The 12,644-nt window shown below is 32.2% G+C and overlaps 2 protein-coding genes across 3 annotated transcripts in view; one reads left to right on the forward strand and one right to left on the reverse strand.

Annotated features, from left to right (window-relative positions):
- Positions 1-63: 63 nt before the first annotated feature.
- On the forward strand, positions 64-2,741 carry LOC105251362. Its single transcript, XM_020027569.2, has 4 exons — positions 64-427; positions 1,497-1,682; positions 1,835-2,054; positions 2,298-2,741. Exons 1-4 carry the CDS (start codon positions 149-151, stop codon positions 2,669-2,671), a joined length of 1,059 nt encoding a protein of 352 aa, XP_019883128.2. The 5' UTR covers positions 64-148; the 3' UTR covers positions 2,672-2,741.
- A 1,716-nt stretch (positions 2,742-4,457) lies between these two features.
- The window catches only part of LOC105251364 (protein sidekick), a 35,638-nt gene continuing 27,451 nt past the window's right edge, over positions 4,458-12,644 (reverse strand). Inside the window, exons 20-33 of one of the 2 annotated variants that reach the window (XM_011258128.3) lie at positions 12,332-12,560; positions 11,912-12,214; positions 11,505-11,685; positions 10,953-11,168; positions 10,672-10,868; positions 9,918-10,114; positions 9,340-9,579; positions 8,923-9,120; positions 8,550-8,691; positions 7,937-8,215; positions 6,216-6,373; positions 5,821-5,983; positions 5,377-5,696; positions 4,458-5,293 (exon numbers count right to left, since the gene is read on the reverse strand). In XM_011258128.3, coding sequence (XP_011256430.2) covers positions 5,051-5,293; positions 5,377-5,696; positions 5,821-5,983; positions 6,216-6,373; positions 7,937-8,215; positions 8,550-8,691; positions 8,923-9,120; positions 9,340-9,579; positions 9,918-10,114; positions 10,672-10,868; positions 10,953-11,168; positions 11,505-11,685; positions 11,912-12,214; positions 12,332-12,560 — 3,066 coding nt within the window. In that variant the 3' untranslated portion in view covers positions 4,458-5,050. The remainder of the gene's footprint in view (positions 5,294-5,376; positions 5,697-5,820; positions 5,984-6,215; positions 6,374-7,936; positions 8,216-8,549; positions 8,692-8,922; positions 9,121-9,339; positions 9,580-9,917; positions 10,115-10,671; positions 10,869-10,952; positions 11,169-11,504; positions 11,686-11,911; positions 12,215-12,331; positions 12,561-12,644) is intronic. The other variant, XM_025412549.1, reaches the window with a different exon arrangement.

The raw sequence follows: 12,644 nt of genomic DNA on the forward strand, positions 1-12,644 counted from the left end.
ACCGATAGATCGATGGCGCCCGAGCGCCATCTGGCGGCGCGCGGCTCAACCGCGTAACGTCACCTGCCATATGTGCCGCGCACGAGACACGAGAAAAACGGCGTAGAGAGTGCGCGAGTGCGAGCGAGGGGGGAGCAAGTGAGAGATCATGGTGGACGAGACGCAAGATCCGATGCCGATTTTCCAAGTGCAAGTGCGAGTGGGAGAAAATCATATCAACCGAGAGCCGAACTGCCACTTGAAAGTTATGTACTCGATGTACCCGTTGACGAAGTTACCGCCGATACCGCCGCCGGATGTCATGTACAAGATGAGGAATATTCACGAGGAGCCCTTTCCAGGTGACGTCCTCGAATTCCTCAACATCGGGAGGAGTGTGATGGACGAGAGGGACAACGTCGGGCAGGAGTTTTTTCGTCTTTTGAAGGTTTCCGTTTTGTTCCTACGTCGGGCGGCATCGTGAACGCAGTAACCCCTCGTCCGCGCGTCCTCGCTCGCCTTCGGAGCGCGCGGACACGCGCGGAAAATCGCGGCCGGCAACGATCGTGCGGACGAGCGCGCGACATGATGACTCCTCCCGAAAATTTCCGCGAGCACTGATCCGCGATCGACCAGGAGCGGAGCGGAGGAGCGACGTGCTGCGGTTCCTCTCCGTCTCTCTCTCTCTCTGTCTCTTTCCTTCTGTCTGTCCTGGGGCTTGATCGATGTTCCTCCTGCCTCTCGCTGGGATTTTTTTTCCTCGAGTGTCTCGCGCGAACGAATACGAAAATTGGAGAAAAAGCACGCCGATCAAAAGTCACACGAGAACGAGCCGTGTGGATCTCGAGGGGCTGGGAACTATTTGACTCGCGCGCGAAAGAGAGACGCGCGACTCCGATCGTTGACTGCGACTGTCAAAAGCGGAAAAGTTCTGAGCAAAATTCCGAGTTGCCGTTAGAAACGAGGGGGATTCGTTCGCCGAGATGTTATAACCTTATATTGTTACAATTAATATTGAACTTGGATGACTGCATTTTGATACCTTTGATTGATATAAAAAATAGCACATGAGCTGATTTGCCAAAGTATATGAATTACAATAATTTATATTCACTGCTCACTCATTTAATGATCCAAGTCTTTGCAATGATACATTTGTATAGAATAGTTTTTAATGTACTTAGTACATATAATATTGAATTGAATGAAATGTACTCTGGATTAAAGTTTATGCATTTTTCCTATTCTAGACTTGAATGATTAGTACATTAATGTTATATAACATCATATTACATAGCGTATTTTCATTATATTATGTCTGAATTGATAATGAAAAAAATTATTTTAGTTAAAACTATATTTGATTTTGATATTCATTAGTTGCAGATATCTATCTATCTTCAAATTTACCCATAATATTTAATATACAATGTTCCTGCATTATATTTTTCTCATTAATATTTTTTTATTGTACAATATATTTCAAAGTTCAATGATTCCTGTTTATTATTAATTAGACGCAAAAGGATATCACATCAAACTATCGAGATTTGGAGACTAGACAAAATAGAGTTCTTCATCAATTGGCAGAACTCAAGAAACAAGTCTCTACATTATGCCAATTTTTGAAACAATCAAATGGAATACCTAAATTAAATGAAAATACTACAGTAAAAGCTACAACAGATTGTGTGTCACCTCAGGTACAAGAACTGTCCGTCTTTTAAAAGCATTTGGTTAATGTATCAGTTATTACATCATCAATGCTAAAATTGAATTTCTAAATTTATTACTGCATATAACAATACATTTAAAATAAAAGATTATTAAATAATTTTCATAACATTATTTGCAGGAACCAGTTAGACACATTAAGATGATAGTGCATGCAGATCCAGATTATCTACCATATTCAGTACTCGCTTTGCAGAAGCTTTGGAATGATGTTGATATTAGAGTGACATCATATAAACATTCTTCTATTACAGCATCAACACAATTTACAGTTCCCTTTCAAAAATCTATTAATTCTACTGCAAAAACCATTATACATTTAACATTGATATGGAAACAAAGTAAGTTAAAATTAATTGTTTTTGCCAATATTAAAAAAATATACCCTTTTTTACAAAAATGATAAATGATCTATTTGTTATCGAATATCTCAAGATGTTAAAATTTCAGGAAAATCTTGAATTTTTCTTTGCAATTAATTTTTTAATCACTCTTATTATCCATTAAATACTAGTAATAGGATTTCTTCTTACTTATTTGAATATTTTGTATTATTGAATATTTTTCTTTCTTCTTTTTTCCAGCTAAAGATTTGGAAGTTATTATTGTGGATGGATGTAACATAATTGGTGAAAGTAATTTCCTCAGATATTTGAGCAGGCTAGTGGATACACATAACTATGAAAAGATACATACGCAGCCACACTTATTAGATACAGTACTCGACTGGTGTTATAAAACATATGAACATCTTAAAACGGGAGGTACATACAAAGAAGTGGACTTTAATACTGTAACCCGTCATTTCGAGAAATGGGCCAATCAGCCTGAACCTAACATTGCGGACTTTGCGTTATGGTCTTTATTTAAACGGTTTCCTCCAGAAAGAAAACCAAAGATACTTGATCGGTGGTATGACTCATGTGAAAAGGCTTTCATAGATAAAGTTTATGCATGAATGCACAAATTAAATACTTAATAAATAAGTGAGAATAGAATATTACAAATACATCAGAACAGAAACAATATACATATTATGTTACATTGGTAAAAATTTTGATATCTTGAACAAGAATTCTGAATAAATTATTTTTTACATAAAACTAAGGAAATCTTTATATCCTATATATATCCATTTAATAGATATTCTGTATTGTGCTTTGCAACATATATTAAAAAAATTAATTTAAAAAAAATTACTAAATAAAATTATATATGTAAAATTATATATAAAAACTTGTTTTAAAATATATCAATTTCTACAATTATCTCAGAATGTATATAATTAAAGAAATTAGTAATAGTGATTCAATATAAGTAACAATAAATCAGTCTTGTCATTATTGAGTTCTTCCAAAAACGGCATAAATTTTTATTAAAAAGATTAACAAGTTTCTAAAAATGTTCTATATGGTTTAGACATTATAATAGGATTTTTATACTTTTATTTTATTACAAATGCGCGCAAATGGAAGTATATAAATAATATTAAATTTGCACTAACATGTTCGCTGGCAGTATCGCGGAAACACTATAAGCATTTCCAGAAATACATACATTATGGAAAAAAGATTCCCTGCATTACGTAATGTTTGTAAAAATTTTTTTTAAAAAAGTGATAAAATTATCTCTAAATATATATAGCGAGTAAACGAATGATTTTATCGAATATGAATCGATAATAATCTTACTTGTAATTACTAATTAGATTAGGCTTCTCTTTGTCCTGTCTCATCCAAGTGTTATTATATTGTTCGCAGTTATATATAATAAGTGCGACATTATGCAATTGTAATTATCCGGCTTTGGATGTACGTTAATAAAATGAGAATGTTTAAGAAGATATGTGAATATTATTATATAGCTAGAATATATATATGTACAGTAGGAGCTCCATATTTGCGTATCTCTTATATTCAAGATTTCTTATAGTCACGATATTTTACTTTTCATCTGCAAGTTTTGAGATTTTTAACTCTTTTATTTTATTTTAACTTTATGTTTATTTGAGAACTAAAATTGATAAATAGAACTGATAAGGAACTGTCTATGCTGAAATTGTATTAATTTTTTTAAATAAAATAAAAAAAATAAATGAAAAAAATTAATTTAAAACATTTTTATATATTTTTTCTTTATATATATTTAATGTTTTTATATATTTCGCTTTTCATTTGCAATTTTTGTATTCGCAATTTGAATGTAAATTCCGCAAATATGGAGCTTTTACTATATATCACAAAACGCGAATGCGATACATATATTATCCGCTGATTAGCAGCATTATACAAAATCTATACTTTTGCAATGAAAAATATACAACATATTTACACGTGTCTGACATAGCACAAGTACATCAGTAAGAGCGGATTTATACAGGGTGTTCCAAAACTTGCGACCTTCGATTAAAATATCTAACAGGTTTAATAAATTGATATGACAACAGGCTCGGTCGATTGGAACATTAGATTAATGAATTTCGTTCTTTTCCGAAACGTCGTGATATTTCAAACGCGTAATAACATATCTTCCGCACATCGCACATACCTGCGATGAATATTTTCGAATATCGTATCAGAAGAATGTAAGGCTCACTTACAACTAAATTATGTAATCATGTACCTGAAAAGCAAACTGGAATGAATTCAAAATTATTTGGAATTATAGATTTAGATGTATTTTATATGTAGAGTTTTGTATTTTAAATGAGTTTTATAAATTTAAAACAGAAAATGAGATTAAATTTTTGATAATTTTTTGGGATTGCTATGTAATTGCGAATGTAAAATTTTTCACATAATGACTTAATAAAATCACAATCATGTTTGTTGTTATCAAATAAGTTAATTTAGTTCAGTTAATTGTTGTTTTTTAATTAATCCTGTATAAACAATTTTTTTATTCTAACTGAACTTATGTGATTATCCATTTAATGATTTCTGAACATTTGCAGATTTTCATTAAGCAAATCTCAAGTTTATACTCTGTGCTCTGCAGGTACGAAAATTATGCAATGTGTCCATACGAGATCTATATGTTATCTTTAAACTAATCTAAGAAAATAGAAAAGTATCTATTAAATGCACAAAATGTCTTATCGAAAATTATAAATAAGTATGTATTAATATATCACAATATGAAGATGCCTCAAGCTTTCTACAATTTATAAGTTTGCTATAAGTCTATGCCGTCAACACGTAATACACGTGTTTTCGACGTAAGTCTTTCGCTCTATATATGTAATATAAAAAAAGACTTCGCTTCAAATGTGAGACGATAATTTTGATATTATTATTAATAATAGAAGTCTTCTTGTCTCAATAAAGTTTTAATTTAGTTACACGAACGATGAGAAACCTGGCAGCGGCGCTCTCGATCTTGCCATATTGTTCATGATGATCTGACCGCCATTCAAACTGACGACCGCGCTGCCTTCCGGCTCGGAATCTGTGTACGACGAATAATTCCGAACGGGTTTCTGCCGCTTCCATGATTGTCTCAACGAATCATTCACATTCGCGTAGTGATTCACGAAGGAATGCGGGTCGGATTGCACACTCTCATTCTCGCTCTCAGAACCCTGCGAGTGAAAACACAACTTAGAGATCGCTTATGATTTTGAAATAAATACACAATCGTTTCTTTTTTCTCCGAAGGAATTACCTGAGAATCGGTGGAACTAATTTCGGAGGGCTTCTCCGTAACGCTGCTGTCATCAGGATTCTCGTCGTATCCTTTGAGACTCTCCTCGTCACTGTGATAAGCAACCGATGCGGGGGAAGGTCTAGGAGGCGATTTGCCTAACATCGCTGGCGGTGGAGGGTGCATAGCTTTCCGGGCTAATGTGTTCTTTTTACCTAGAGTACCACTCGCCACGTTGACTGTGCCACCACTTTGACGCGATCTATACAATACCAGATCCGATTCTTGCCTGTCGTCCGCATCCATCGCCATTGACTCTTCGAGAGTCTTTTGCGCCTCTTCTGTAATTAGTATACAATGTATAATTCCTTTATAAAGTTATACATTAATAGATAAGTATGCAAGTTATTTTTATTTTTTTATAATTGGGAATCACTTTGATGTATATAGATATATTAAACTTACGTTTATACTTGTAACTTTTACTCTTTACACACAACACTGCTATGACCATAATAATAATTATAATTGACGTAGCTGCTAAAGTGACCATAAACCAAGTCTGTCTATAAAACGGTCTGTGTTGCAAATATGCATATTCCAGGTACAATTTCGACGGCGTCAAAATCTGCCAAGATAAGATCCCATTAAAGTAAAATATAATATTAATTTATGTAATATAATATTAGTTATATATATTTTATTTTTATAAATAAATATATACGTTAACATAAATATCCAAATAGTGTGAATAAAGTGAATTTAATATCCAAATGGACAGACATTTGTAAATTACAATATTTTTTAATGATACAAATATTTAAATTCCATTAGTTATTTCTTTATTTAATTAAACTTACGGTTTCTGTGGAATACGCTGGATAACTGATTCCATAACGATTATATGATATTACTCTAAACAAGTATGATGTAGATGGTAGTAAGTTTTGATAGGATACAGTATATTCCGTCAGTGGTCCATTGCTACTACGAATTATTGTCTGCCAGCGCGAATCATCTACAATTATATGTACAAATTCCGTTATAAACTCTCTTCAAATTAATAAATATTTCCAAGAAAAGGGAAAACAACATTCTTTTGTTTGGAAATACATTATATAATTATAAATCTCTCTATATGTCTCATTTCTACAACGTTATTTTTCAACAGTAAATATTTTTTTATCAATTTATATTTTCAATTTTATCTCTCTCACTCAATGAAAATATTAAATATTGTATATCTTTGTAATAATTATAAATTAAATTCACTTTAGAATATGTTAATCTATTAAAATAAAATTCCAATATATTATTTTAGACTAATTAAACTGCTTTAGTTTAAAATGACTAAGAAAAGTATGATTTTATAATTTTTATTTTTTACTTTCAAACTTAATTTATTGGAAACAATTCACTTAAAAAAAAATTGATATTTTCTTTAAGAAAAAATTGTTAACAAATAACGCAGTAAGAATGAAATATATTCCTTTTACTAAATGATTTGGGATTTGTATTATTTTGGTAAAAACACTGATTAATAAACACTTTGAATGCTTTGTACGTCTATTATATGTCTATGCATTTATAGTTTCCTGATTCTTAAGGAAGAATTATTTATATAAAGAATCAAGAAATGGTAAATGCACTGTATTGACATATTAAAAAATAAAAAAATATATATTTTCGGAAATGTTGCCGAAGAAAAAAAATGCTTATTTTTTAATACGAAATATGATAATGTATTAATCTATATATTAATATAGCATATCTTGGATATATATTGCACGCAAAGTGTTTGCACGAACGCGAGATTAGTTGCAAGGGTTAAATAATTAAAACTGTGACACTATCAGTAAATAACGACTAACACAATAAATCATCATCACGCTAACGATCAATGAATCGTTTCTTTCTCAGGACAGTGTTACAGCGCTACACGAAGTTAATATCCAATAAAATCTCGCATGAATATCTAAAATGGGATTTCTGGCAATGTCATGCTTTGACATTATCATGCAAATTGTTGCAAACGACCAAACGATCATACGACACGTATAATATATAATGATTATTGTTCAAAAAGCGATATCGTTACGCTAATAAGGATTTCGCTATCAAAAACCATCTAATGCAATGATTGACGCTCAGCGTAATTACGTGCGTTGACACTTACAATGCTGCCATTCTTCCATTGCTACACATTTATAAAAAAACGGTATTAGTGTTAACAGATAATTGATTCAACGCGAATATGCGAGAAGTTATAATTTTGCGCGAAATTTATTCTACAAATTATTTTACAATTGTCTATATTCCCCCATTTCTTCAAATTGCAACATTAAACTAAAAAATTTTCTAAATATATTATATCCTTCTTCTCTCAAAAGGATATTATATATTGCAAAATTTATTTTGTAAATATTACAAAAAGAGAGATCAGTCAGTTTATTTATAATTTCCTGGGATTAAAATTTGAATAATAGTGTAAAATAGTAAAGTTCAAATTTTGAACAGGTCCTTTCCATTATTACAAATATTATAACGACACGCGACAGTGTAAGGAAACTGTTATACTTGCCTTTACGACGAGTCTCGATGTAATAACCCAGTATAGGACCTTTGCCGGAAGCACCGTTGGTCCACTGTAGTTCCACACTGGAGACAGTTTTAGTCACGCCAAGCTTACTAGGTGCCATCGGCGAACCCTCTTGCGGACCGGTCGTAACATTACCGGATATCGGCGGTCCAAAGTCGATTGTCTGTGCGCGAACCATAAAAGTATATGTCACTTCCTCCTCCAATGGTTGGATGAGGAGGCTCGTCTCCGTCACTTTTTGCTTGACTTGTTTGCTGAAACCTTGAATAGAACACGATTCGATCAGTTAGTAACGGAGTTACTAGAGATATAGTAAAAACATATTGTAATATTGCTATACTTTTCGTGTATAAAAAAATTTTGTTCAAATAACATTATAACAGATTTTGTATCTATTTATATATAAGAATATTCATGTAAACATTTACATTTATGTGTTAATTACAACATAATGCAAAATGTCATAACTTATATAATTGTAAAGGTGATTCGGGATAGAACTATTGGAAAAGAAAAATATTAATAATTTTTAAAATATAATTAATTTTTTTTTACACGAATTACTGCAATTGATATTATCGAGATAATAACTTACGATCATTTTGCTCCGCCGTTTCATATGTAACGATATAACCGATTATCTCGCCATTGCGTAATTTCGGTGGCTCCCAAGAGACGCGCAAGCTGGTCATGGTAATTTCAGTAAATTGTAAATTGTACGGCGGTCCCGGTATGTCCTGCATTTTGTGCACACAATGCGCATTTATAATACATAAAATGTTAGAACAAAACTACAAAGCTTAAGATTATATATGTTGTAGATAGCTATTATATAATTGATTATTGTCTAGAAAAAGAGAGAATAAGAAAAAGAATATAGTTAGTATAGTTTAAATAGCGTTATTTTTAAATATCTATTTTAATATTGATATTATTTAAAAAATAATTCAATATATATAGAAAATCACCTGTTTCGTCCTTACGGTAATTGGCGGAGATCGTGGGCCATCTCCGGCCGGATTAAATGCCAAAACTTGTATACGGTATTCTGTATACTTATCGAGGAAGACTAAACTGTGCGCCAAAGAGGATGCTGGAACAACTTCTATCTCTTCTTCCTGTTTCTTCTCTAAATTTTGAGGAGAGTCGGTTACTAAATAAAAAATCTGCAATAGAAATGTTAATTACAATCTATATTCATATAGAAAACTCATAAATTAATGAAACAAAAATATGTTAATGTGCAACAATTATTAAATATACAAAGGAGAATTTATAACAATCTGTCACAGAGTGTGTCTTATCTCTTATATAAAAAATATGTTAATATATAGTAGTGCGACCAATTCGTTGCTAATATAACCGGATGCGAGAAAAATAATTACTTTGTATCCCAATAAATCGCCATTTTGCATATTGGCTTGGGGAGGCTTCCAACGTAAATGGACCTCGGTGGAGGAAATAGATTCGGCTATCAAATGTTGAGGCTCTCCTGTAGGGACGGCTTCTCCTACGTACACAGTAACCGGTGGACTCGGTGGACCTTCGCCTTCTGAGTTAAATGGTAATACTATAATCTCGTAATATCGATCCTCCGTTAAATCACTTAAAACCATTTTAGTTTCCTAAAACGAAATATAGAAATGAATTCGATTATCGATTATCTGAAAAGTATCATGCTATGTGCAATTTCTGCTATCGATGTTATATATAGTAGTATATATCAATTTCAAATAGTAAAACGATCCCAATATTTTGAGAATTTGAACGAATCTGTTGTTAGAGAATAAATTGTTTTATGCGTCATTTTTATTATTGCAAATTGTTCCAGAATTTAAGATTTAAGTATAATATTAATTAATATTAATTAACTGATTTAAGTATAGTTTAAGTATAATAATAGATTATGAAATTACAAAGACTATGCTATATATAATATATTATATTTTAAGAGATATATCACCTTAATTCCCAGAATATCTTCTTTCGGCGTCGCCTGAAGTGGCGTTGGGAAATCTGATACCGGCTGGTAAACGATGCGATAACCACCTGTTTCGTAATCTCCGCTCCAATACACTTCGTCGATCATATTCCAGTGAACTTCGACGCTGGATGTTGTTATTGGTACAACTTTTAGACCAGTGACGCCTTTTGACGGTGCTATAAATAAATTATAATATTAGCAAAAGATAAATTAAATCGAAATCGATAGAAAGATTTTTAATCGAAGAATAAAAACCAAAAAACCTTGATAATATAAATTTTTCTTTGTTAAAAAGAGATGAATCAGTATTGCGTTGCAAGCAAGTCTGTATACATACTAAATACATAGTAAATATATTAAGTGTATATACTAAATAAATATATATTTTTATATTAAGTTGATTTAATGCGATGACGCTATTGTATTAAACTAGTATGATGTATCAAAAGGTTGTCGAATCTAATATATAAGTATATCAAGTAAGTATAGCATTACAAGAACTTACATATTAAATAGATCATTTATTAAAATATTTTAGAAGGCAAAATTAATTATTTTGATTTTTCCAAAAATTTTATTGAATTCATTTTTCGTATTTCCAAAAAATAGAGCAAATAAACAATTTTGATGTAAAGGTAGTTAAATTACATTTGATGCGTATCATTTTGATTTGCAAAAAGATGTACGGATATAAACTAAGCTCCAATATCTTGGATTATCGTTTAATACTCACCTGCAGGCAGAGTTTGCACTTGAGCAGACTCGGTACTCCATTCCGAAGGACCTATATCATTGGTAGCCTGAATACGAAATTGATAGCGCGTGTAAGGTTTTAAATTGTTAGCCGTGTAAGATGTCAGAGTTGGCTCTACTCTTTCGGGTATAGTTTGGAACGGTCCAGAATTCTCCGACTGTTGCACTGTATAATATCTGTCGGGATAAAAAGAGAAAGAGATTAACATGCAATTTTTTTTTAATAAAGTCGAGATTGATGCTTGCGAAAGATATCTGTACCTTAATGGTGCAAAACCATCTCTGCCTGGTGTCCAGCTAAACGTTATCTGACGACTCTGGATCTGCGACTTGCTCACTTGCGGTACCGATGGTGCCTGCGGACGTTCCCTATTGTTCGTAGTAAATACAAGCGCGTAAGCTGTCTTACCCCAACCCAATCTCGTCTGCGCCGTCACAGAGAACATATAATATTGCTCCGGTTCGAGACTAGTGGCTCTGCACAAGTAACAATATTGCAATATTAAACTTAAAAATCTTCTTGCTCTTTTAAGATATTGCTAATTTTAAAATAATATTACTTATATGATTTTAAAATATGCAGGAATCCTACATAAATTATAAATAAAAAATTTTGACTTTAAAATTCTAAAATTCTCTTAAATCCTATATTGTTTCTAATATATAAAATATTGAAGCTAAAAATATATATACAAAATGATATATATATATATATATATATATATATATATATATATATATATATGTATATTTGAATCTAAAATTCTATTCATAAATGTAAATAAAGATAAATAGAAAAAAAATTTTTTGTACCTAAATGTTCTGTCTGATGCTGGGAATTCTTTAGAGAATTGGCGATCTTGGCTACTATTCAAATGAAACAAGACCTTATACGCGAGAATCTCTCCATTGGGATCCTCTGGCGTATCCCAGATAATACGCGCTGTGGAGAAACTCACGTCAGGAAAAGATACGTTAGATGGTGGACCAGGAGCTGTAATATAAAACAGAATATTAGTATTACAATAACAATTATTATAAAAATTCTTAGTTTTACTTTTTTGCATTTATTCTTTGCTTAGGAAAATTCTTTTCTATTATATATTATAATAATTATACCACAGAATACACAATCAAGAATCACATACGTATTCTGCGTTACAATTATCCTGATTGTCTTCGATAACAAGAATTTAACTGTAATGAAAAATCCATCTTACTGTCTTCAAAGGTCTGAACCCTCACAGGTGGAGTGCTCAACGCCCCGTCGCCGAGTCTCGTGTAAGCTAAAACTTGCACATGGTATTGAACAAACTTGCGGAGCTCCGTTAGGGTAGTCGTAAAAGTAGTGTTACTGGGAATATTTTTGTATTGGAAGGACGATCTGGAATTCGCGCCATAGTAAACTTTAAAACCGTCGATTTGTCCGTTTTGATGTTCTACAGGAACATCTCCCCATCGTACTAAAATTGTCGTAGAGGATGTCGCGTTCGCTTCTACGTTGATTGGTCCCAGAGAAGGAACTGAAAGATATATTGGCATTATATATCTTTGAATCTTATGCAAAAGAAGTGATTTAATGTCACTTCTTTCACAAATTAAATTTTTCACGATAAATAAAATAATCATGATAATCTTACCTGATTCGCGAGTTCGTTCGATGGCCTTTGGACTCGCCGCTGAAGAACCGACATCGTTGAACGCCTGCATCATAATCTCATAATCGGCGTACTCCTCCATATTCTCCAGAACATACGAATTTGCAGTGGGATCTTCGATAGTGACGCTCTTCGAGATTTTTGAGCGCACTTCCGTGTACGTGATGTTGTATCCGCGTGGATTTCCGTTCCACTCTATTTGCTGCAACGGCTGCGCAGAAAATTATATGTGTGAGTTTTATCATCATATCTTAATACAATATTTTTCCAGTAGTAATAATTGATGTAAAAGTTA

Source organism: Camponotus floridanus, unplaced genomic scaffold (genome assembly GCF_003227725.1).
Source record: "Camponotus floridanus strain SB8 unplaced genomic scaffold, Cflo_v7.5 scaffold1, whole genome shotgun sequence".
Classification (NCBI taxonomy): Eukaryota; Metazoa; Arthropoda; class Insecta; order Hymenoptera; family Formicidae; genus Camponotus; species Camponotus floridanus.